The 21910-nt window shown below is 46.4% G+C and overlaps 1 protein-coding gene across 2 annotated transcripts in view; it reads left to right on the plus strand.

Annotated features, from left to right (window-relative positions):
- Window positions 1-8627, plus strand: part of TPR (translocated promoter region, nuclear basket protein) — a 100706-nt gene extending 92079 nt beyond the window's left edge. The window contains exons 42-51 of one of the 2 annotated variants that reach the window (XM_056523635.1): window positions 262-352; window positions 467-645; window positions 4511-4579; window positions 4949-5040; window positions 5386-5492; window positions 5612-5707; window positions 6292-6448; window positions 7622-7737; window positions 7873-7974; window positions 8480-8627. In XM_056523635.1, the coding sequence (XP_056379610.1) occupies window positions 262-352; window positions 467-645; window positions 4511-4579; window positions 4949-5040; window positions 5386-5492; window positions 5612-5707; window positions 6292-6448; window positions 7622-7737; window positions 7873-7974; window positions 8480-8526 (1056 nt within the window). In that variant the 3' untranslated portion in view covers window positions 8527-8627. The remainder of the gene's footprint in view (window positions 1-261; window positions 353-466; window positions 646-4510; window positions 4580-4948; window positions 5041-5385; window positions 5493-5611; window positions 5708-6291; window positions 6449-7621; window positions 7738-7872; window positions 7975-8479) is intronic. The other variant, XM_056523636.1, reaches the window with a different exon arrangement.
- Window positions 8628-21910: the final 13283 nt, after the last annotated feature.

A 21910-nucleotide genomic window follows, 5' to 3' on the forward strand; every position in this document is an offset into this window, starting at 1 on the left:
TTTGGTGACCATGCCCCCTTTTCCTGATGGCCACACCCCCTTTTTGGGTTTTCTTTGTAAAATGGAGTTAGTCGGGTTTTTTCAATTTTGGCGCAAATTCTGGTGCCAGAATCTGGCACACAACCAGACAAAACATGTCTGGTTTGCAATAGTAAGAGGTCCAATTTCTTGTATCTTGGTCTTAATCTTGGTATAAGTACATGTGAGTTTCCTCTATCCTGATCTATAAATGAATCTGACCTTGTGATGGTCTCCCCTCAGGGCACTGAAGGCACCGATCCAGGGACAGAGACGGAGGAAAGTCTGGGAACTGGAGATATTGGTCAGAGAGCTGCAGACTCTCAGAATATCGGTATGGAATATTTTATATATTACCTAACTTATTATGACATCTTGTAATAAAGAACCTGTTGGGTGTTCCTGGAATACTCTTCATATTTATTAGTGTCCTTGGTCTTTGTTACAGGTGAAGCTTCCACAGGGACCGCCGAATCCTCACTTTCACAAGAAGCGAGGGAGCAACCATCTTCTGCTTCTGACCGTCCAGGTCCTCGCCCTCCCCAATCACCTCGTAGACCACCACATCCCCTGCCGCCACGTTTAACCATCCATGCACCTCCTCAGGAGCTTGGACCACCAGCTCAGGTACCATTTAGGAGGCTGGCTTCATATTCAAAAAGTGTATTAGATCTGTGGTACAAGTCTGCAGACTGACGGAAGTGCATGCAGACGTACACCATGGCCGGACCATTCACTTCAGTGGACCAAACAGTTTACTAATGATGCTGTTTGGACTATTTCCAAGTGTATACTTTCATTTTACTGTAGACCAGGGTTTCCATTTCCAACAAAGGTATACCTTAGGAAATAGACTAAATTAAGTCACTAGTTCAGGGTGCCTTCAGGGCAATCCTTTATTGTTAATACGTTTTACGGAACAAAATGTATCCTAGAGTGTATGTCAAGGGCATGGATCCCCGACTGGCAGATTGCATTCCCAAACCATACCACAGCTGCCAATTGTCCAAACCGACAAGCAGGGCACCCAGGGCCTCTTAGTAAGAGGAAGCACTCACACTCCATTTTATTGGTGTCTTGAATATGGAATAGCTGATACCGTGCTTAAGAGGGTACATGTCGGATAAAGAATTGTGCAGAGCAATTTATTTTTTTCTTTTTACTTGGAGATTTCTGGTGCTTAAATTGGTAGATTAAAAGTTAGAGTACCCACAAAATATCTGTATAATGACTGGGGGTCCTGCCAGTGAGTGAGCCCCTTAAAGGGGTACTCCACTGGAAAACTTTCTGACACTCAACTGGTGCCAGAAAGTTAAACAGATTTGCAAATGACTACTATAAAAAAAAATTCCTATCCTTCCAGTACTGATCAGCTGCCGTATGCTCCACAGGAAGTTTTTCTTTTTGAGTTTCCTTTCTGCCTGAGCACAAGTGCTCTCTGCTGACACCTCTGTCCATGTCAGGAACTGTCCACAGCTATGGGGATTTGCTCTTGCTCTGGACAGTTCCTGACATAGACAGAGGTGTCAGCAGAGAGCACTTGTGGTCAGGCAGAAAGGAAATTAAAAAAGAAAAGAACTTCCTATGTATTCTACAGCAGCTAAGTACTGGTCATTGCCAGGGATTTCATGATCCCTTGGAAGATACCAGGGTGAGGCTGGGTTCACACTACATTTTGTCCCATACGGGACCGCATACGGCAGGGGGAGCAGAAAACTTGCGCTCCCGTATGCGGTCCCGTATGTAATGTATTTCAATGAGCTGACCGGAGCGAAACGCTGACTCCGGTCGGCTCATTTTTGCACCGTATGCGGTTTTCCCACCGCACCTAAAATCGTGGTCGACTACGATTTTAGGTGCGGTGGAAAACCGCATTCTGGGCAAAAATGAGCCGACCGGAGTCAGCGTTTCGCTCCGGTCAGCTCATTGAAATACATTACATACGGGACCGCATACGGGAGCGCAAGTTTTCTGCTCCCCCTGCCATATGCAGTCCCGTATGGGACAAAACGTAGTGTGAACCCAGCCTTACAGACAGGTCTGTTTCTCCTCTACCGTGGTTGCCATGACATGTCTGTCATGTCTGCTGGTGTTCTTGGTGTGCACACATTTTCTCCTCCACAGGCTGCTGCATCCGCGGTTACTGCCCTGGATCCCCACATTCAGTGCGAGGTCTCTGTGGAAGTGTCCCGACATGGATTGCACCTGCTCTCATTAGGCCAGACAGTAGTTTCACCTGTCACTCATCTCACAACTGCCGCGTCTGGATTTCGGTACCCTACTACTAATGCGATGTATCCCCTGGAGTGACCCGCTGTCTATGGACCCATACCAATAAGCCAGAGAGTGGTCTGCATGGTATTCTCTGCCACCTGTCTCTTCTTCAAGGGCTGATGTATCTGCAGCTGAAGTTCCGGTACCTCACTGCTAGTGCGCATTGTCTGGTGGAGTGATCTGGCGTGTCCTATGAACCCTGTACAGGGCGACGGGGATACAATCCACAGCTCCTAAGCCTCCCCCGATCTCCCAGGGGGTCGAGGATTCTATCCATGGCTTTTAGACTTCCCTGCCTTTCCACATCCATCAAAGGGGCACAGTTATTGCCTATCTGTCTGTGACCCCTTATCACCAGTGCCTGGAGGGGTCTGTACTGTTTTTGCTACTGTCGGCATGGCGTCCTCTAGCTCAATGTGTTCCTGTGTGTTCAGGAATCCTCCACCGGTCAGCCAGATGGATGGCCGCGTGGTTTACTGCTACTTTGGGTCAACTATTATACACTTCCCACACCTTTAGCGGAAGTTTAGGTAACTCACTGCCAAGGCATAGTTCCAAGTGAATCTCCCCATGTTGCTCCATGGGCCCTATACAATGCACCACTTGCTTGTTTTGTAGAAAACACGGAAGAAGCGGCACTCCAGGGATTGTAATCCAAAAAATTGTTTTATTCACCCATCAGTGAGATGCAACGTTTCGAGATGCTTGATAAAGATCCGGATTGTGGATCGAAACGTTGCATCTCACTGATGGGTGAATAAAACAATTTTTTGGATTACAATCCCTGGAGTGCCGCTTCTTCCGTGTTTTCTTCAATTATCTGGGATCTTGAGTCGGACCCCTGGAGCTTGTGCACCCACTCTGGACTATAAGTCCTCCACTGTGCCTTACCTCACTTTCCTTTGCTTGTTTTGTAGGTTTTTCTTCTTACAAGGTCCCTCTCCATGCCTGCCGGTCTCACGGCTTAAGGCTTGTAACCCATTTTTAGTGTGTGGTTCCGAATGCGGGACCTGGTGTGGCCATGGTCCCTATGCCAGATAGCCAGACTGTCTGCATGACTTTCTAATCCACCAGGTCAAGTCTCGGGCTGCATTTACCTGCTACTTCAGTGTTTGGTGCACTTGACAATTGCCCTTCCACAATAGGTACGGGGATCTGGAGCTTGGCATGGTCGGTGCCTGAGTTTTTCCTCTCACCCACCCCGTGTTTTCCCCTCTGCTAGAGGGGATTTTTGCTGAGTGCTATCTTCTGCCTAGATGGAGCCATCTCTCTCTCTCTCTTCCCACTATTTACTGTAGGTGGGGTATCTGTCTGGGCCCTTGTTTTTTTTTTTTTTGCTAAGAGCATTCAGAAGAGCTTTTCACGGTCTATGCTTTTGTGCTTACTGCCCACTATTGCAGCCTGGCTCTGCTCCTGTTTCTTGGTTGTGTACTGCTGCTCATGCCACCTTGGCGCTCTCCTCTGTTGGCGGAGTTTACGCAATCATGTATAGCTCAGCGACAGCCAGTCTAGCCACAGTCTGTTTGGGTTCTGCCATTGCTCTCCTCCTCCCTCGGTGCAATCACACTGGAAGGGTGTGTTCATCCTTCCCTTGTCAGTTTCTGTTGTGCTACACTTACACCATAGTCTTCCAGAGTGACCTTCCTGTGCCCAGACCCTGGGAGTCCCTGCTGGGTCCCCCTTTTGTTCTCCCTCTTTTCCTGTCCTGACAGAATATTGCTTTGGAGTGCTCTGGTCTGCTCAGACCACTGGGGTCCAACTCCGGTTAGTCTCCTTGTCTTGGACAATATCCTAGACTGCTGTGGCGTGCCATTAGGTCGGCCATCTTGGTTCCTTGGGCCTTAGAGATGGTTGAGGTCTTGGGCATGTGTTTTTGTCCAGATTATATTTTCTGGTTCTTTATCCGTCATTCTTTTCCAGGGTCCTTCGAACATATGTATTTGTTGGCTACTTACTCCTACTGCTTTGTGACAAAACTGAATTCCAGTGGACGGGTATATCCTGCCAGGGAGGAGGCAACTTTTTTTTCCTAGTGTCAGCGCCTCCTAGTGTCAAGAGCATATACCCATCAGTATAGGTGTCCCCCATGAAGGCTACGAGAGATTTTACGGGAGTACAAAAAATCTCCTTATAACTTACAATAAAATCTAGGGCCTGAAATTCATTCTGGATGGCAATAACATGTTTTTCTGTTTTTTTTAACCTTTCTTGTGTTTAGAGAATTCAGATGGCCCGAAGACAATCAGTAGGTCGGGGACTTCAGCTTACACCTGGCTTAGGAGGCATGGTGAGTATATCATTCTACTCATTAGAGCTGATGTTTTTATGATTTCTTTTATTATTTATTATTATTTAGTATTAAATGTTATAAATTGTTTATTATTAGTTATTAATAACATAATACAAATTAATAATTAACAATAATAAACAAACATTATTCTTAGCATTATTCTTTATTAACATTATTCATTAACATTATTTATTTTTAATAATAAATGTTAATAATAATGTTTTTTTATTATATTTTTTTCTTTATTAATAAAAAATATTATTTGGCCTGTTTTAAGCTTTGTGTGGAATTCTTCTTCAAAGAAACTGGTCTGCCTTATTAGGATGATAAACTCTCATCTGTATTTTCCCTGTTCGTCCCAAACAGCAACACTTCTTTGATGATGAAGACCGTACAGTGCCGAGCACACCGACGCTTGTTGTACCTCACCGTACAGATGGTTTTGCCGAAGCAATCCAGTAAGTTCTTGCCGAATGTATTCAGTTTTCTATACGTCCGCACATGGCGCACTCAGCTTTTTTTCTCAGAACCAAGCAGTGTTGAGCAGACACCGCACTCCTGTCACTGACGTGCTAAGAAATTTCAGACACTACTTTCCTTCCAAGCAAGTGTTTCCCAACTAGGGTGCCTCCAGCTGTTGCAAAACTACAACTTCCAGCATGCCCGGACAGCCAACGGCTGTCCGGGCATGCTGGAAGTTGTAGTTTTGCAACACCTGGAGGCACCCTGGTTGGGAAATGCGTCTCTAAGAAGTATTCTCAATGATTGTATAATAATCTCAGTTTACGTATACATATTTTCAGCTCTCCCCAGGTAGCTGGAGTTCCTAGATTCCGGTTCGGCCCACCAGAAGACATGCCGCAGGCCAGTTCTAGCCATTCCGATCTTGGTCAGCTTGCATCTCAAGGAGGTGAGGGAATACTGTGTTTCACGTCATGTAACTTTAGTAGTGGAATAACCTATTATACATATACATATAAGTTGTGTTTTCCTTTTACTCCACTCATTTACACTGTTGTATTTACGAAGGATTAGGAATGTACGAAACTCCCCTGTTCCTTGCTCACGAGGAGGAGTCGGGGGGTCGCAGTGTCCCAACCACACCGCTTCAAGTTGCAGCCCCAGGTAAGACTCAGCATGGAACTAAATTTCAGAGTAAGTTTTTGCTACAATAAAAAAAGCGGAATTCTTAGGGTTCATTTACACTACAGAATCTCCGCCTTCCGTGGAGAGATTCCTCCAAAGCTGGTGCTAGAACTGCCGGAAAGTGCAGCATTTCCATAGACTGCAATGCATTTTCCAGCAGATTCTGCCAAAAAGAATGAAGATGTCTGGGGTACGGAATTTCTGCCGTAAAACATCCGCTGCAGCAATTCTGTCGTGTGAATGATGCAACAGAATCCAAACAATGGGAGGCCGCTGCACTGTATTTTCTGCGGCGAAATTCCGTTTGGAAAATACATAGTGTGAAAACATTTTTTATAATAATTATAGTATTATGAATGTTTAGTATTTTTATTTTTTTTGTAGATTTTTTGTATTTTTTTTTTTTGTATTGCATGAGTATTAGTAGGAAAAATTTCAGGGGTGCCAACATTTGTGGCCGTGTGTGTGTGTGTGTGTGTGTGTATATATTTGTGTGTGTGTATATGTGTTGTTTTTTTATTTTATTTTTTATTTCATGTACCGTATGTGCTTTTGTCTTTTAGTTTCTGTTTTTGCTGAGAACCCTGCAGCCGATACTTCAGATCACGCTTCTCAGTCCGTTCCTATGGTCACGACTTCCACTGGAAATGTTTCTACAGCTGTGGAGTCTGGCACGGCAGATGAAGGAGATGAAGTTTTTGTGGAGGCAGAATCTGAAGGGTAAAGCCCACTTTTGTGTATTTCCATTTCCTTTTACTGTCGTATATAGTTCATATGTTTAAGTTTACAAAGGAACAATTATTTAACCTCTTAAGGACGAAGGGGTCATATCGGGTCAGTCCCAGCACCTAGTAACAGCCAGGATCCGTGTCTAATACTGGACATCACCGATCGCGGTGATGTCTGGTATTAACCCCTTAGACGTGGTGATCAAAGTTGATCGCCGCTTCTAAAATGTAAAAAAATAAAAAATCCCAGCAGCTGAGTCTGGATGATCCGGACCACCGCGGTGTCCCGATCAGCTGAGGACACACGAGGGGGGGTCCCCCACCTGCCTCCTCGTGGCGTCCAATTGGCGATTGATTGCTCCAAGCCTGAGATTCAGGCAGGAGCAGTCAAGTGCCGAAAACACTCATCATTGCAATCCCATGGTATAGCATTGATCAGTGTATGCAATCATGGTATTGCATGTTATAGTCCCCTATGGGGGCTACAACAGTGTGTTAAAAAAAATAAATAAGTTAATGTGATTTAACCCCACAGTCAATGGCGTACATGTAAATTCCAAAGTCCAAAATAGCGTATTTTTGGTCACCTTTTATACCATAAAAATAGTGAATAAATAGCAATCAAAGTCTGATCAAAACAAAAATGGTACCGATAAAAACTTCAGATCACGGTGCAAAAAATTTGCCCTCATACCGCCCCATATATGGAAAAATAAAAAAGCTTTAGGGGTCAGAAGAACATTTATAAACATATTCATTTTCATGCATGTAGTTATGATTTTTTTGCAGAAGTAAAACCAAATCAAACCTCTTAGTAGAGTATCATTTTAATCATGTGGACCTACAGAAAAAGGTGTCATATTTACCAAAAAATGGACTGCGTAGAAACATAAGCCCCCAAAAGGTACAAAATGGTGTTTTTGTTTTAGTTTTGTCCAACAAATATATTTTTTTTTGTTTTGCTGTAGATTTAGTAAAATGACTGATGTCATTACAAAGTAAAATTGGTGGCGGAAAAAACAAGCAATCATATGGGTCTGTAGGTGCAAAATTGAAAGGGTTAGGGTTTTTAAAAGATGAGGAGGAAAAAACAAAAGTGCAAAAAATGGAAAAACGCTCCATCCTTAAGGGGTTAGGACTGAAAAGTAGAATCTTATTCTTACAGAATTGCCTCAGAATCTACAATAGAAATGGAAACGCGGCAGGACCAAGATCCTGTTCAACCTTCGGACACTGACCTTCCTTCCACAAGCCAAGATCCTCCTAGCTCCTCGTCCGCAGGTATTAGACATTAAGACTGCAATTCTAATAGGTTTCAGCAGTGTTTTCCGACCAGCTGTTACAAAACTAGCATGCCCGGTCAGCTGTAGGCTGTTAATTCTGATGTAACTAAAAAAATGTTTCCCCCCTTTTTAGCAGACACAAGCACTAGTCAGTCAAAACCGCTCAGAAGAGTCAGACTTCACCCGCAGACTGGACGACCGGCTGTCCGCGGGCGGCAGTTCACCAGACAAAGAGGTTTGTTCATTTTGATGGGAATTGTGGTTTAACAGCATAGTGTTTATTTATTTATTTATTTATTTTTTCTTTCTTTACATATTGATGATCTAATAAGTGGACATGCTTGCTTTATCATATATATTCCATTGCTATCGATTATAGGCACGCCTGGTAAACTGATCTGTAATCACACAGTGCAGTGTAAACATAGTTTATGGGTTAAGATTATAGTCAGAACTTTGTTAGTTACAGCTAAATTAATTGTTGATATTTAAAGGAGTTATCCGGGAATAGAAAAACTGAGCTAATTTCGTTCAAAACCAGCTCCAAGTCTTTCCCCAGGTTGGGTGGTATTAAGACTTGGCTCCATTCACTTCAATGGAACTGAGCTGTGGAGACAGATGAGGAGCCATTTTGAAAGAAATTAGCTCTGTTTTTCTATTCCTGGAGAACACCTTCTTTGTCATTGATATCCAAAAATGTTGCTTTTTTTTAATACATTTTTATTTCTTTATTTTTGCAGGAGTTCCTTTAGGAAGTAGAGGAGGAATAAACAGAAGCAACTTTTAAGAGCACTCTTTCCCCTAATGTGAATATGCAGCTTTCATTCCCAGTTTTACTGTTCGTCAAATTTCAGCTTTTTTGTAAAAGTAAAATTAAAGATTTATTAACATAAACATTGAAGTGAGTGTTGCTTAATTTCTTTTTTTCATTATGTATATGTATGTGTGTGTGTGTGTGTGTGTGTATATATATGTGTGTGTATATATATATATATATATATGTTCAAATATTCGTATATTCGTTTTATTATTTATTTAATTTTTTAACTGAAATGTATATTAAAGAATTTTTCATGTATATAATCCAAGACAAAACACAAAATTATCAACATCCAAAGGGCCGAATCCCAAGGGCAAATACAGGGTACAAATAATAATAGAGAAATAATAAAAAACGAGTAACCATATGATAAGGATAAAACAGTAGCATAAGAACGAGTTCAGAAAAAACAGCTCAGTAAGGCAAGGCACGAGCCTTAACATCAGGGCGCTAACTGCACGGAGACATAAACAGGACAGGGGACCCAAACCATAGCAAAACCAGTCTCGACATAGAATTACCACAAACGGAGGGGAGGGGGGGCACAAGACAGACAAACAAAACACTATGGGGAAAGGACACAAAAAAGGGAAAAAGGGGGGGGGGGGAGGGAAAGAGAGGGAGAGGAGAGAAAAGAAAGAAGAGAGGACAGATGGGTAATAAAGAATCAAGGAGGTTGCCGGTTCGAGAAGCGATCCCACGGCTCCCAGACAGAAAGGAAAGAGGGGATAGAATTATTTAGAGAAGCGGTAAGAAATTCCAGGGAGCGGATTTCACGAATACGAAGCCAGTAAATCATTCTGAGGGAGGAAGAGTTTGTTTACAGCACTTGGCAATAAGAGTCTTGGCAGCTAGGACAATGTGCATGAAGAGTTTAAAGGGTCTCTTAGACAAAGTAGGATTAGAGAGGTGAAGAAGATAAACCAGAGGATCTAGAGGGACAGGCACCAAGGACCCCGAGAAGGAGGTGTTGCACCTTTTTCCAATAGTCTTCCAAAAGGGGACAGGACCAAAAAATATGAAAGACCGTGCCCAAACCTACCCCTCAGCTCCAGCACTGAGGAGGAATAGAATGGTTGTCTATTCAAAAGTTCAGGGGTGTGATACCAGCCCATAAGCAACTTATATTGGGTTTCCGTGTAAGCAGTACATATAGAAGCCTTGGATGCCCTTTCCCAAATCACCCTCCACTGGGGCAATGTAATGGCGGTATTCAAGACCCCCCTCCCAACGGGCCACATAACGGTGGGACGGGGGTTCACCGTCCGGGGGTTGGAGGAGCAGAGAGTAGATATCTGAGAGAAGGCTCCTCGCCTGAGGTCCACCACGGCATAACCACTCAAAGCCAGTAGGCAAAGAGACCGATACAGAGCCAGTAGAAGAGGCCAAAAAGTGCCACAATTGCAGGTAGCGAAAACGCTCAGAGGAGGGGAGATCCCAACGAGATGCCAGCTGCTCAAAAGGTAATAGGGAATGAGAGGCTGGGTCAACGATATCAGCCCAACAGAATAGACCCAGACATACCAGAGGGAAAATCGGGGTGATAAAGGAAAGCGTAGAGGAGAGAAAGGAGAGGACAGTCGGAACTTCCGAGAACAATAACCGCAGTTATATCGAGAAAAACCCATGGGGACCTAGGAGAGGGGAGGGTGAAACGGCTGATGCTGGAGGAGACCAGAGGAGAGAGTTAGGGTGGATAGGGGCCAGCTACAGCTTTCCAGCTCCATCCAGAGAGTGTAAGCATGGTATGTAGACCATGCCACGAGGTGGTGCAGATGAGTAGCCCAGTAATACTTTGTAACATCAGGAACAGCTAAACCCCCTATGTTCCTACCAGCCATCATAAGACATCGGCTAATGATGCCTCTTCCCGTCCCAAATAAATCGGAAAACAGCCAACTGAAAAGAGCGAAGGGCCAACAACGGATCCCGGGTAGGCAACATCCGAAAAAATAGAGAAGTTTCAGGAGGATCGTCATCTTGACCGCCGCAATGCGGCCAAAAAAGATCTATTGCGACTGCCATTTTTCAAAAAGAGCCTTAAGATCCCTAAAGAGGGGGCAGTAGTTAGTAGAATAAAGAGAGGAGTAACGGGAAGTGATATGTACCCCTAGGTATTTAATGGCAGAAGAGGACCACTTGAAAGAAAAGTTGGAGCGAAGAAGGGTAGATAGGGATAAAGGCAAGTTGAGAGGTAGCGCTTCTGTTTTAGAGAGGTTAACTTTATAGCCAGAGACCACCCCATAGGCATGAAGAGCTTTATAGAGATTAGGAAGGGAGAGTAAGGGGTGAGAGAGCGTTAAGAGCACATCATCAGCAAAAAGACAAATCTTAAACTCTCTGTCATGCAGAGAGATTCCAGTGATATCCGGGTCCCCCCTAATCATAGCTGCTAATGGTTCAATACATAAAGTGAAGACCAGGGGGGAGAGCGGACAACCCTGGCGGGTGCCATTAAACAGAGGAAAGATCGGAGAAGGAGCATGAGGGAGCTTGAGCGAAGCAGTGGGAGACGAGTAGAGACCCAGCAGAGCCGAGCGAAAGCTACCCGAGATACCAAATTTCTGGAGCGTAGCAAAGGGCCACCCTAACCTATCAAAGGCCTTTTCGGCATCCAAACTGAGGGTTAGTGCCTGCTCCAACCTCCGATTGACCAAATCAATAAGGTCCACCACCCTCCTAGTATTGTCCCTGCCTTGATGGTATGGGATAAACCCAACATGGTCCTTATGGATCAGAAAGAGAAAGGCGCATAAGTGATTCACCAAAATCTTGGAGAATAGCTTTAAGTAGAGATGAGCGAACTTACAGTAAATTCGATTCGTCACGAACTTCTCGGCTCGGCAGTTGATGACTTTTCCTGCATAAATTAGTTCAGCTTTCCGGTGCTCCGGTGGGCTTTAAAAGGTGGATACAGTCCTAGGAGACTCTTTCCTAGGAATGTATCCACCTTTTCCAGCCCACCGGAGCACCTGAAGGCTGAACTAATTTACGCAGGAAAAGTCATCAACTGCCGAGCCGAGAAGTTCGTGACTAATCAAATTTACTGTAAGTTCGCTCATCTCTAGCTTTAAGTCAGAATTTAGGAGGGCAATGGGTCTATAACTGGAGCAATCATGAGGGTCCTTTCCAGGCTTGGGAGTCAAGGTAATTAAAGAGTAGAAAAGTCTGCGGGATCTCCTCCAAACCCCCCCCCCCCCCCCAAATAAAGGAGTTAAAAAGAGAAACAAGTTTAGGGACAAGTATAGGGGAGAAGGTCTTATAATATAAGTACATAAATCCGTCTGGACCCGGTGAGCGACCAGCAGGACGAGACTTGAGGACGCCCAAGAGCTCATCCTCTGTGATCGGAGCCAAGAACGAGTGACGATCCAGGGAAGGAGAAAAAACAAGGTTAAAGTCACCCCCTAATAACCAGGCAGAAGAGGGGTACTTATGTAGTTTAGTAAGGATGCGGTGCAAAAATGGTATCTGCGAAGTGTTTGGGGCATAGACATTACAAAGCAGCAAAGACAACAGACAGACAACACCACAGCAGACAAAAAAACAGCACATCAACAGTGAACCATTGCCCAACTAGCCAATGCAGAGGCCAAGACCACCAGAGTGGGCAAGAAACCAAGGCATGAGCAGTCCATTGCTATGGCCTCTAGAGGGGAAGTGGGAGAACACCAAGCCATAGTGTCCACCATCAGGACAGCACACTGCTCCGAGGCCATAGCAAAAGAACGTTAACATAATTACAAAGCAAGTAAAAATAAACCATGGGTGACCAAAAAATGCAAATCCACCAAGGTAAAGGGAACAAGCAAAATACAACAGTTACAGCAGGGGATCATAGCCCTTAGTGTAGTGTCAGGGAGACCATCATACTAACTGAGTCTCAACCAAGTGCGGCAAGGGAAAGTCACAGGACTGCAAACAACGTTTCAAGGGGGACCCTGTGGGGGCCCACCTAGATCCCGAGGAGATTTCTTCTGTGACTTCCTCTGGGTGTCAGACCATAGGGACCGGACAGGCTACCAAACAGGAGGGGGAGGGGGGGTGAGTCAAGTCCCAATCCACCAGCTGGGGTAACCGGCAAGTCCAAGGCGGAGCACAAAGGGGCCAGATCAGAGAGAGAGCGAAGAACAGCAGAGCATCCATCTTTGCGGGCATGTAGGGCAAATGGAAAGTTCCACCGATAGTCCACCTGGTGAGAACGAAGGACAGCAAGCAAAGGTTGGAGCATCTGTCGCTTCCGTAGCGTGAGCCAGGACAGGTCTTGGTAGAGCTGAATAGGGGCACCGTCAAAGTTCCCGAAAAGACCTTGCCTTGACCATAATGGTTTCCTTGATCTGGAAGTTGTGCACACAGCAGATAGACTTAGGGCGGAGGGCCCTGTGCGGCCTATCCAATTTGATCCTGTGCGAAGACTGTTCCCCCCAGGATAAGATTAAATATGGTTTCAAGAGTAGCATGAAGATCCTCCTCATGGGTGGCCTCCGGCAGCCCCCTCACCCTGATGCGCCGGCCCCTGTTGTCCAAATCCTCTACATGGGCATGTAGGTCACAGAGGAAGTCCGTCTGAGAGGAGATGGTAGTATGGAGTTGGGCAAAGTAGGTCCTAGTGGTATCATGAGCATCCTCTAAACCTTCCACTCTTTCAGAGACATGTTGCAAATCCTGACGCATGGCCTATATCTCAGCCCTACAGGCATCTTTAACTTCGGCAATGAGCGTACAAAAGTCCTCTTTAGTCGGAATTTGGGAAAGGAGCAAACTAAAGTCTGGCAGAGAGGACAGCAGAGCAGGAGCAGGGCTGTCATCCCAATAAAAGGACGGGGTCCCTGGGGGTGGGAGTGAAGAGCTCGATGCAGGTGAGGAGGCCCCTTGGGAGGACAGGTGAGGGGCATTGGCTGCCATCTTGTTGGAAGTCTGAGGCTGTTGCGGTTTAAAAGGGACAGGTGGAGCAGCACAGCCTGAGGCAGGGCCTTGGGGGTGAGACCAGAGGGGTACAGGAGACCCAGGCGTCTGGGGCAATGTGGAGCAGTCCCAGCAAGGGGGGGGGGGGGTCACAGGGCAGGGGGGTCCCAATCCCCCAGGAGAGCAGGGTGAGGAGGTAGAGGCCCGGGGCGACGGATGCGGCTGCTGAGCCCTAGGGCTGAAAGAGGAAGGTGGCGGACCCACGGTGGGAGAGGGGGAGGGATACTGGAGCCCTGCTGGTAGGGGCAGTCGGGCCGCACCAGAGAAGCAGGTAGGCGTACCCGGTACACTGGGGGAAGCACTCACCACCGCGGTCGGCTGTGCAGGAGTGTAGGCATGCGACACTGCCGGGTCCTCCGGTGAAGCCGGAAGTTGCGTGTGCTGCGCAGCAGAGCCGGCGGCCGGGGAGTCCCAGTGAGCCCAAGGAGGAAGGCAGGAACCGGCAGGAGACTTCGGGCAGGCGCCCAGTGGCAGTCTGGTGTCCGGGTGAGAGGAGCTTAAGGAGTGCAGGAAGCGGTGAGTCTCCGGAAGCGGAGGCCCAGAGCCGGGCCCGTAATGGCGGGTGGTTGAGAAGGTGAGGAGGCCGGAGGTGCCGTTAAGTACCGGCAGATGCCTCCGGGGGTGAGATGGTCCATCCGGCTAGTGGGGGGAGGCTTCTTATGGCATTTGGCGGTCTTCCCCATCAAATGAGGCAGAGTCACCAGGCTACAGGGCTCATAGAACGGCTGTAGGAGCGGGAACTTCTTCAACAAGCAGCCGTCTCAGTCAGTGTCAGGCCACCCCGCCATCCCTCCCATTTATTTATTTTTAATTATTTTAGGGGCTGCCATCTTGCCTGAGCTGGAATCTGACACCTTGTTCACTTGCACTAAACCCAATAAACAGGATAATAGTGCAGGTGAACCTCAGGCGGAGCCGGAATAAGCGCTTCCTTGCTTCTGTCCCCTTCTGCACTCATAAATACTTATAGGGGGAGATTATTCAAAACAGGTGTAGAGAAAGAGTGGTGCAGTTGCCCATAGCAACCAATTGAATTGCTTTTTTCAATTTTGAAGAGGCCTGTGAAAAATGAAAGTAGCGATCTGATTTGTTGCTATGAGCAACTGCACCACTCTTCCTCCACGCAGGCTTTGGTAAATCTGCCACCTGCACCCTTCTCTCTTGTGAGTGCATTGTGGACAAGCACATTAGTGTAAATAAATAGTATGGGGTAAAAAGGTAAATTGCGCATGCCGTGATCACTTATCCCCTATCCTGTGGATAGGGGATATGTTCTTAATTGGATAAACCCTTTTAAATAAATAACTAATTTTAATTATTATCTTTTTATCAATACCCATGTATTCATGTCCGCTATACACCTTCCTTTATTCTTATTTAAACATGGACAATTTAACTGTAATATTTATTACACTAATGTGTGCCATCTTTGTTTAGATTATTATGTGTCCAAAGGCAATATACTTCCAATCCTACCCATGGCTTTTGGCACTTTTTTTTTTTTTGCTGTACATATGCCATGCATGGTCACTCTGTATTCATATTGACCTGATGAAGTTGCCCTAAAAACGGGTCATTGCATGTAATTTTATACATTCGATTAAAAAGTCGATTTTCTTATGCTTACCATAAAATCTCTTTCTTGGAGAATCCATTGGGGGACACAGAGACCGTGGTTATATCTTGCTGCCACTAGGCATACAAAATGAAGTCAGCCCTCCTGGCAGGATATACCCCCCCTACTGACTCTGAGCTAATCAGTTTAGTACCAAAGCAGTAGGAGAGGACCGAGAAAGAAACCATCAGGTGTCCGAGGGAACCCGACAAAAAAATAACCGAACACTACCCCTCGTACAGAAAACCAAACCATAGTAACCAAAACAAAAGGGTGGGGTGCTGTGTCCCCCAATGGATCCTTCTAGAAAGAGATTTTATGGTGAGAATAAAAAAAAATACTTTTCTCGGTCGGCTCCATTGGGGGACACAGAGACTGTGGGATGTACCAGAGCAGTCCCCAGGGATGCAAAAATACAGGCAGAATCAGGCAGAAGACTGAGCCACTGCTGTCTGCAACACCTTGCAACCCAAACCGGCGTCAGCGGACGCAAAAATGTGCACCTGGTAGAATCTGGTGAAGGTGTGCAAAGACGACCAAGTGGCTGCCTTGCAAACTTGCAAGGCCGAAGCCCTATTGCGTAGCGCCCAAGAAGCCCCAACGGAACGCGTGGAATGCGCAGTCACCCGAAATGGTCGCCTTGGAAGCCAGAAGACCCTTGCGACGACCCTTCGGAATCACAAAGAAAGAGTCACCCTGCCGGAAAGAGGAGGTGACGGAAGGATAGATCCAGACAGCGCGAACCACATACAGACAATGGAGGGAATGCTCCTTGGAGTTGGATGGAGACAGACAGAAGGAAGAGCGATCTCCTCGTTCACGTGAAAGGAGGAGACTGCCTTGGGCAAGAAGGAGAGAGGCGGCCGAAAAAAAACCTTGTCCTGGTGAAGGACCAAGAAGGGAGAGCGACAAGAGAATCCCGCAAGCTCAGAGACCCTCCTGATGGAGTTAATGGCGATGAGGAAGGCGACCTTCCAGGAAAGAACGCAAAGGGTAGCGTCCCGAAGAGGTTCAAACGGAGCTTCCCTCAAAGCACTGAGCACCAGGTTGAGATCCCAAGCAGGGGTGGGAGACCGGTACGGCAGTGCTGCATGGGCCACACCCTGCAGGAAGGTACGGAGGTGAGGGTTGGAAGCCAACGGCCGTTGAAAGAGAGAATAGAAAGGGAGCTGAGCGCCAAATGCTGATCCAGACTGGATTGCAAGAAGGCCAGGAGGCAGGGAAAGGAAAAGATAACCGGAGTGACGGACTGAGCCTCAAACTGCCAGGTGCCGGGGTAAATCCTAGCGGATAAATCCTAGTGCCGATAGTGAGCCCTGAGCAGATCACTATCCCCAAGCCCCAGAATAAATAAAGAAAAAGTCCTCCAAATGCCCAGAAAAAGATAGAGAATAAGGGAGGGGGGGGGGGGGGATTTTGGGGTTGAGAAATATACTCACCCTGCATACAGCCATGCTCACCTAAGATGTCTTCAGCCAGCTATGGTCACCTGCATCATATCAGGCTGAGACAGTGGGACGAGAAGGGAAGTTAGAGGGACTCAGACCCAAGGTGCAACCCCAGACGCTGGCCATTGGTGGGAAGGGGTTAACGGTGCATACTCTATGCCCCGTACCCCTTAGCCGCATATGGGGGAACAGGTAGCGCCATGCTCCTGAACACCCACCTAAAAAACAGAAAAGAAAAGGAGATAAAAACCTAATTAAGGCCCTAGCTAGAAAATAAAAAGACCAGGTCTGGAGAACGCCTCCTGACACAAAGCTAAAACTGATTAGGTCAGGGTCAGAAGGCGGGGTATATCCTGCCAAGAGGGGACGACTTCTTTTTGTATGCCTGGTGTCAGCAAGATATACCACGGTCTCTGTGTCCCCCAATGGAGCTGACCGAAAAATCCTTTTTTATTCAAACAACTTCCCCCAGTGAAGTGATTTTCAAACAGTGCGCCTCCAACTGTGGCAAAACTACAACCTCCAGCATGGCCAGACAGCCTGCGGCTGAATTGAGGTCTCTGCTGCAGAAGAATATTTCTCCACTTGGAAATTCCACTGTGTGCACATGGCCTCCAGATCATTATCTCACAAGCAGGGACTCCTGGGATTAGCCTCGGCATTCTCAGGAGATGCCAGCACTACCCAGTAATATTCTGTCTGGCTGAGGGATTCTTCAAGTGCCTGGCAGAGTGGAACTGCTCGTGCCCGCTTCTTCCTTTTAGCCGTTTCTCAGCACTCCTGTTTTTTTTTTGTTTTTCTTTAGACAATTTTGGCGCTTGTAATTTTGGCTCCTGCTTTGCCACCTAGCTTTTGAGGCTTTTTTGTGTCTCCATTACGGCATTCTGGCCCTTTAGTAGTGGTCTTTTTCAGTTTCTGGTAATGCAGTATCAGTTTATGCATGGTCTTTGTGCATTTTCTATCTCTGCGGAACAAACAGATTATCTGAGTGTCTGTAGGTTGAGTGTAGCTTCCATAGGTGAAGCCAACCTTTTCTACTTAGCATCATTTAGTAGCTGGGTCTATAGCTAGGATTTCTGGGTTGCCAATAAAAACTGATAGTTTAAGTGCTGTTTGCATAATGTTTGGATAATGTGTGTGTATGTGTAGTATCTAGAAGGGTTTTCAGCCTAATTTGGTTCTAGTACTGTATTTGTTAGGTTGGTTCTGGGACCTCATATTTATGGTTCTTATTTCTGGTACTGTATTCACTTTGCTTGATTCTAGTACAGTATTTATGAATTGACCCTAGCTAATAAGTGAGATCGAGATTGTCTATAACAGAAATATTTAAAGGGCTTATCTATAGACCACAATTGCCAAGTATTGATATCTGAAAAATGAAGTTACTGAGATTTTCATATTTAATTGTCCTAAATTGCAAGGTCTAAACTCCAAAGATGCATTGACACAACCCCAAGATGACTGTTCATGTAGGTGCATCATTAACTACACCCACTTTATCAGGTACACCTTGCTAGTCCAGGGTTGGACCCCTTTATACTTTCTGCAAGGTGCTGGAAACCTTCCTCAGAGATTTTGCTTTCATATGGACATGATGACATCACACAGTTCCTCCATATGGACATGATGACATCACACAGTTCCTCCATATAGACATGAGGACATCACACAGTTCCTCCATATAGACATGATGACACAGTTGCTGCAGATTTGTTGGCTGCAAATCCATGATGAGAATCTCCACCACATCCCACAGGTGATCTATTCTATTGGATGAGATCTGGTGACTGGAGGCCGCTGGAGTCCAGTGACCTCATTGTTATGTATGAGATGTCATGGGACATGGTGACATGGGACATGGTGCATTATCCTGCTGGAAGTGTGGCCATGGTCCCTATGCCAGATAGCCAGACTGTGTCTGCATGTCTTTATAATCCACCAGGTCACCTCCGACATTCTTGCCACTCCCACAACTGTAGTCTGGTGAAGTTCCAGAAAGTGTGCCTATGGGTTCATGGGACCTCTTCTGTGTGTGCATGTTTCTTGCCCCCACATGCATCCATCATCTCTTGCATCTGCGACAGCAGTCCTGGTAGCACCATTAGGAGCTGGGGTGTGGGCGTCTCCTGCAGGTTCCATGGCTTTTCATGGCTACAGCTGCACTGTTCCCTTTTTCTAAAAGTGCCACGTTGGTCTGCTAGGGGCATGGTTTTGACACATTGGGTGCTGATTCTGTCTTCCATTCTGACAGACTTTTGGATGTCTGCAGTTTCCTTTGTGTCTGCAGTTTGGTACCCCACTACTATCGTGAGGTAACCATGTCTGTGTCCCTACGTATGCTAAGGTCCTCTGCAGGTGTAGAGCCCACCCTCCTTTTTGTTCAGGCCTTCCTGTGATCTTGTTCTAAAGGTCTGCGATGAGCGTTGAGCACCTCTGTTCTGGCAGGGGGCCTGTTGGAGCGATACAGTCTGTTCAGCCCCCCCCCCCTCCAGATATTTTCCTGGTTTCCTGTGCAGGGTGGCTCAGGTGTCTGCTCTGTTGCCTTAGACAAGTCTAGGATTGCTCAGTTGGTACCCATCTGTTCCATTGTTTCACCTCATGTTCCTCTCAACAATGTTGGTTGCTGTGTGCGTGCTTTCATAGCCATGTCTTTGTTTCTTTGCCCAGCACCTGTGTCCAGGATTCCGATCCCTCCATACCTCTATATGTTGTCTTAGGGTTCCTGGGGGGCTACGTCCACTTCTCCGTGATTCCATTCTGGGGGCAGTTTTTCTGCGCCGCACTTCTTATTGTCTCGACACAGAGCGTTTTGCGGCCATTGGGTTTCCTTCCCCTTCAGGTGTAAGTCTTCCTGCAGTATCGTCCAAATTCCCATGTGTGCCGCTCTGGTGTTCTGGAATACTCCTTTTTAGGGTCTTTTGCTCCTTCTTGGCCATTTATCCTTCCGTGTACGTCTTCCGGGACCTCTGTTTCTGAGTCTCGGTTGTCTCTGGCCTGGGGTCTCGTCCACACCCCTTATGGACGAGTGGGTTCTGTCTCTGACTGTTTCCATTTCTCTAGTGGTTGTTGTTCCCACCCTTGGGGACTGATTTGGTACGTCCCATCAGTAAGATGTCCCGCAATGAAGAGCGACCGAGAAAAGGAGATTTTTTTTTTGTAGCCTTCATTGGGGGACACCGCATCCACCCATATCTTCTTTTTTTTTTTTTTTTGTTCGGATGATCTTTTCTGGTTCTTTATCCGTGATTCTTTTCCATGGTCCTCTCACATATTTCTTTGTTGGCTTCTCCTACTGCTTTGTGACAAAACTGATTCCCTCACTTCCAGTGGGCGGGTATATCCTACCAGGGAGGAGCCAACTTTTTTTTCCTACCCCGAAAGTAAGCCCTAGCAAGATTATCAGGATGGACTGCAATATAAGCCCTACCCCGCAAATAAGACCTGGGCCATGGACCATGGCCGCCAGTAATGTCCACTGAAACTCCCCCCCCCCCCCCCCCCCCTCCTTTGGCTGGTCCCGCGGCACGCTGTCGCTTTAAAACGTCCGCGCGTATGCACGGCCGACGTCACGGACATGTCCCTGCCCCCGGCTGCTAAGCAACAGAAGGAGATCCCGCTGCAGCCTCCGTACAGTACAAGTTGCGGACACTACCGTATGAAGGTGGGGAAGTGCTGGTCTCCGTTGGGGATTAAATGTGTACCGTAGTTTATTATGGCAGAGGGGTGAGGGGCACTGTAGGAGTGTGGAGGATGACGGGGGAAGGGGAGGATGGGGGGCTGCGGGAGTGTGGAGGATGGGGGGCTGTAGCAGTGTGGAAGATGGGGGGTGCGGCATCCTCCACACTGCTACAGCCCCCCATGTTGTTCAAGGTACATATACCGTAAATAAATAAGCTCTACCCTGAAAATAAGCCCTAGTGTGTTTTTGTGACTAAAATTAATATAAGACCCAGTCTTATTTTCGGAGAAACACGGTAGTGTCAGCGCCTCCTAGTGGCAAGAGCATATACCCATCAGTATGGTGTCCCCCAATGAAGGCCACGAGAGAGATTTTACGGGGAGTACAAAAAAATCTTTTCTTTCTCACTGGATATATATATTTTTTTTTTGCACTAGTATTTCAGAAACCGCTGATCTATTCGAATTTTCATACACAACGATCTCTAGGGTTTACAAAGTCACTTTCCCATTCTGATGCTCTGCTTGAACTTCAGCAATTTGTATTGACCACATCTACATGCCTAAATGCAGTGAGCTGTTATGTGATCAGCTGGTTAGCTGTTTATGAAAACAAGCCATTGAACATGTGTAACCTTAAAGAAGTAGTCCAGGTTAGGGAAATGAAGCCCCTATCCAAAGGTTGGGGGATAAATGTCTGATCGAGCTGGTGCCCCAGCTCTCCTCATGCATGGAACTGTGTTGACCACCCCCTCCATGAACCTCTATGGGAGTGCTGGAGATACACGAGTACAGCATTTTGGCTCTTTCATAGTGATGCGTGGAGGGCTCATATCAACCCCCACTCTGCGCAAGGATAGCCGGAACCCCGTGCAGGAGATCAAGGGGGGTCCCAGCAGTCATACCTCCACAATCAGACACTTTTATGCATAGTATAGGGGATACATTTTCCTAAACTGAAGTACCCTTTGAATAAAGTGGCCATGTGTCTGCAAGGGACTGACATTGTGACTGTACTGTTCCTCAAGGGGGCCATACACCTTTTGGGTGAATGTTCGTAGGGCAAACCATTTTCTCTTTTTCCTGACCCTTCCATACACACAAAAGTTTGGTACGGCTGAACATTCATGTTCCCTCTATGGGGAGGGGTACACCACAGCCAGACAGCTCTGGTACTGGATTATCTATTCCAGAATAATAGGGTGGGGGTGGTAAAAGTTTAACATGCCTGACCCTTCTCTCAGGAGGCCATATTCTTTAGACCAGTGGTCTCCAAACTGTGGACAACTAGATGTTGCAAACCTACAACTCCCAGCATGCTGTCCGGGCATGCTGGGAGTTGTAGTTTTGCAACATCTGGAGGTCCACAGTTATTCAGACCACTGCTTTAGACAGCTGGCTGAAGCCACCAAAGTTGGTTAGTTTGGGCACCTTAAATAATACAAGAAACTCTGAGGTTTTAAAGAGATATTATTTACTGCTACAATGTAAGTGCAGAAGAGACAACAGAACATCTTTGTTTTACAGGTTGATACACAGTCTGGAAATATCGCAAAATACTGGGACCATCACTACAATAACCTATCGATTTTTATTCACAAAAAAAAAAGTTTACATTTTCAAATATTCCATAAAAAAAAAG

Source organism: Hyla sarda, chromosome 6, assembly GCF_029499605.1.
Source record: "Hyla sarda isolate aHylSar1 chromosome 6, aHylSar1.hap1, whole genome shotgun sequence".
NCBI classification, from domain to species: domain Eukaryota; kingdom Metazoa; phylum Chordata; class Amphibia; order Anura; family Hylidae; genus Hyla; species Hyla sarda.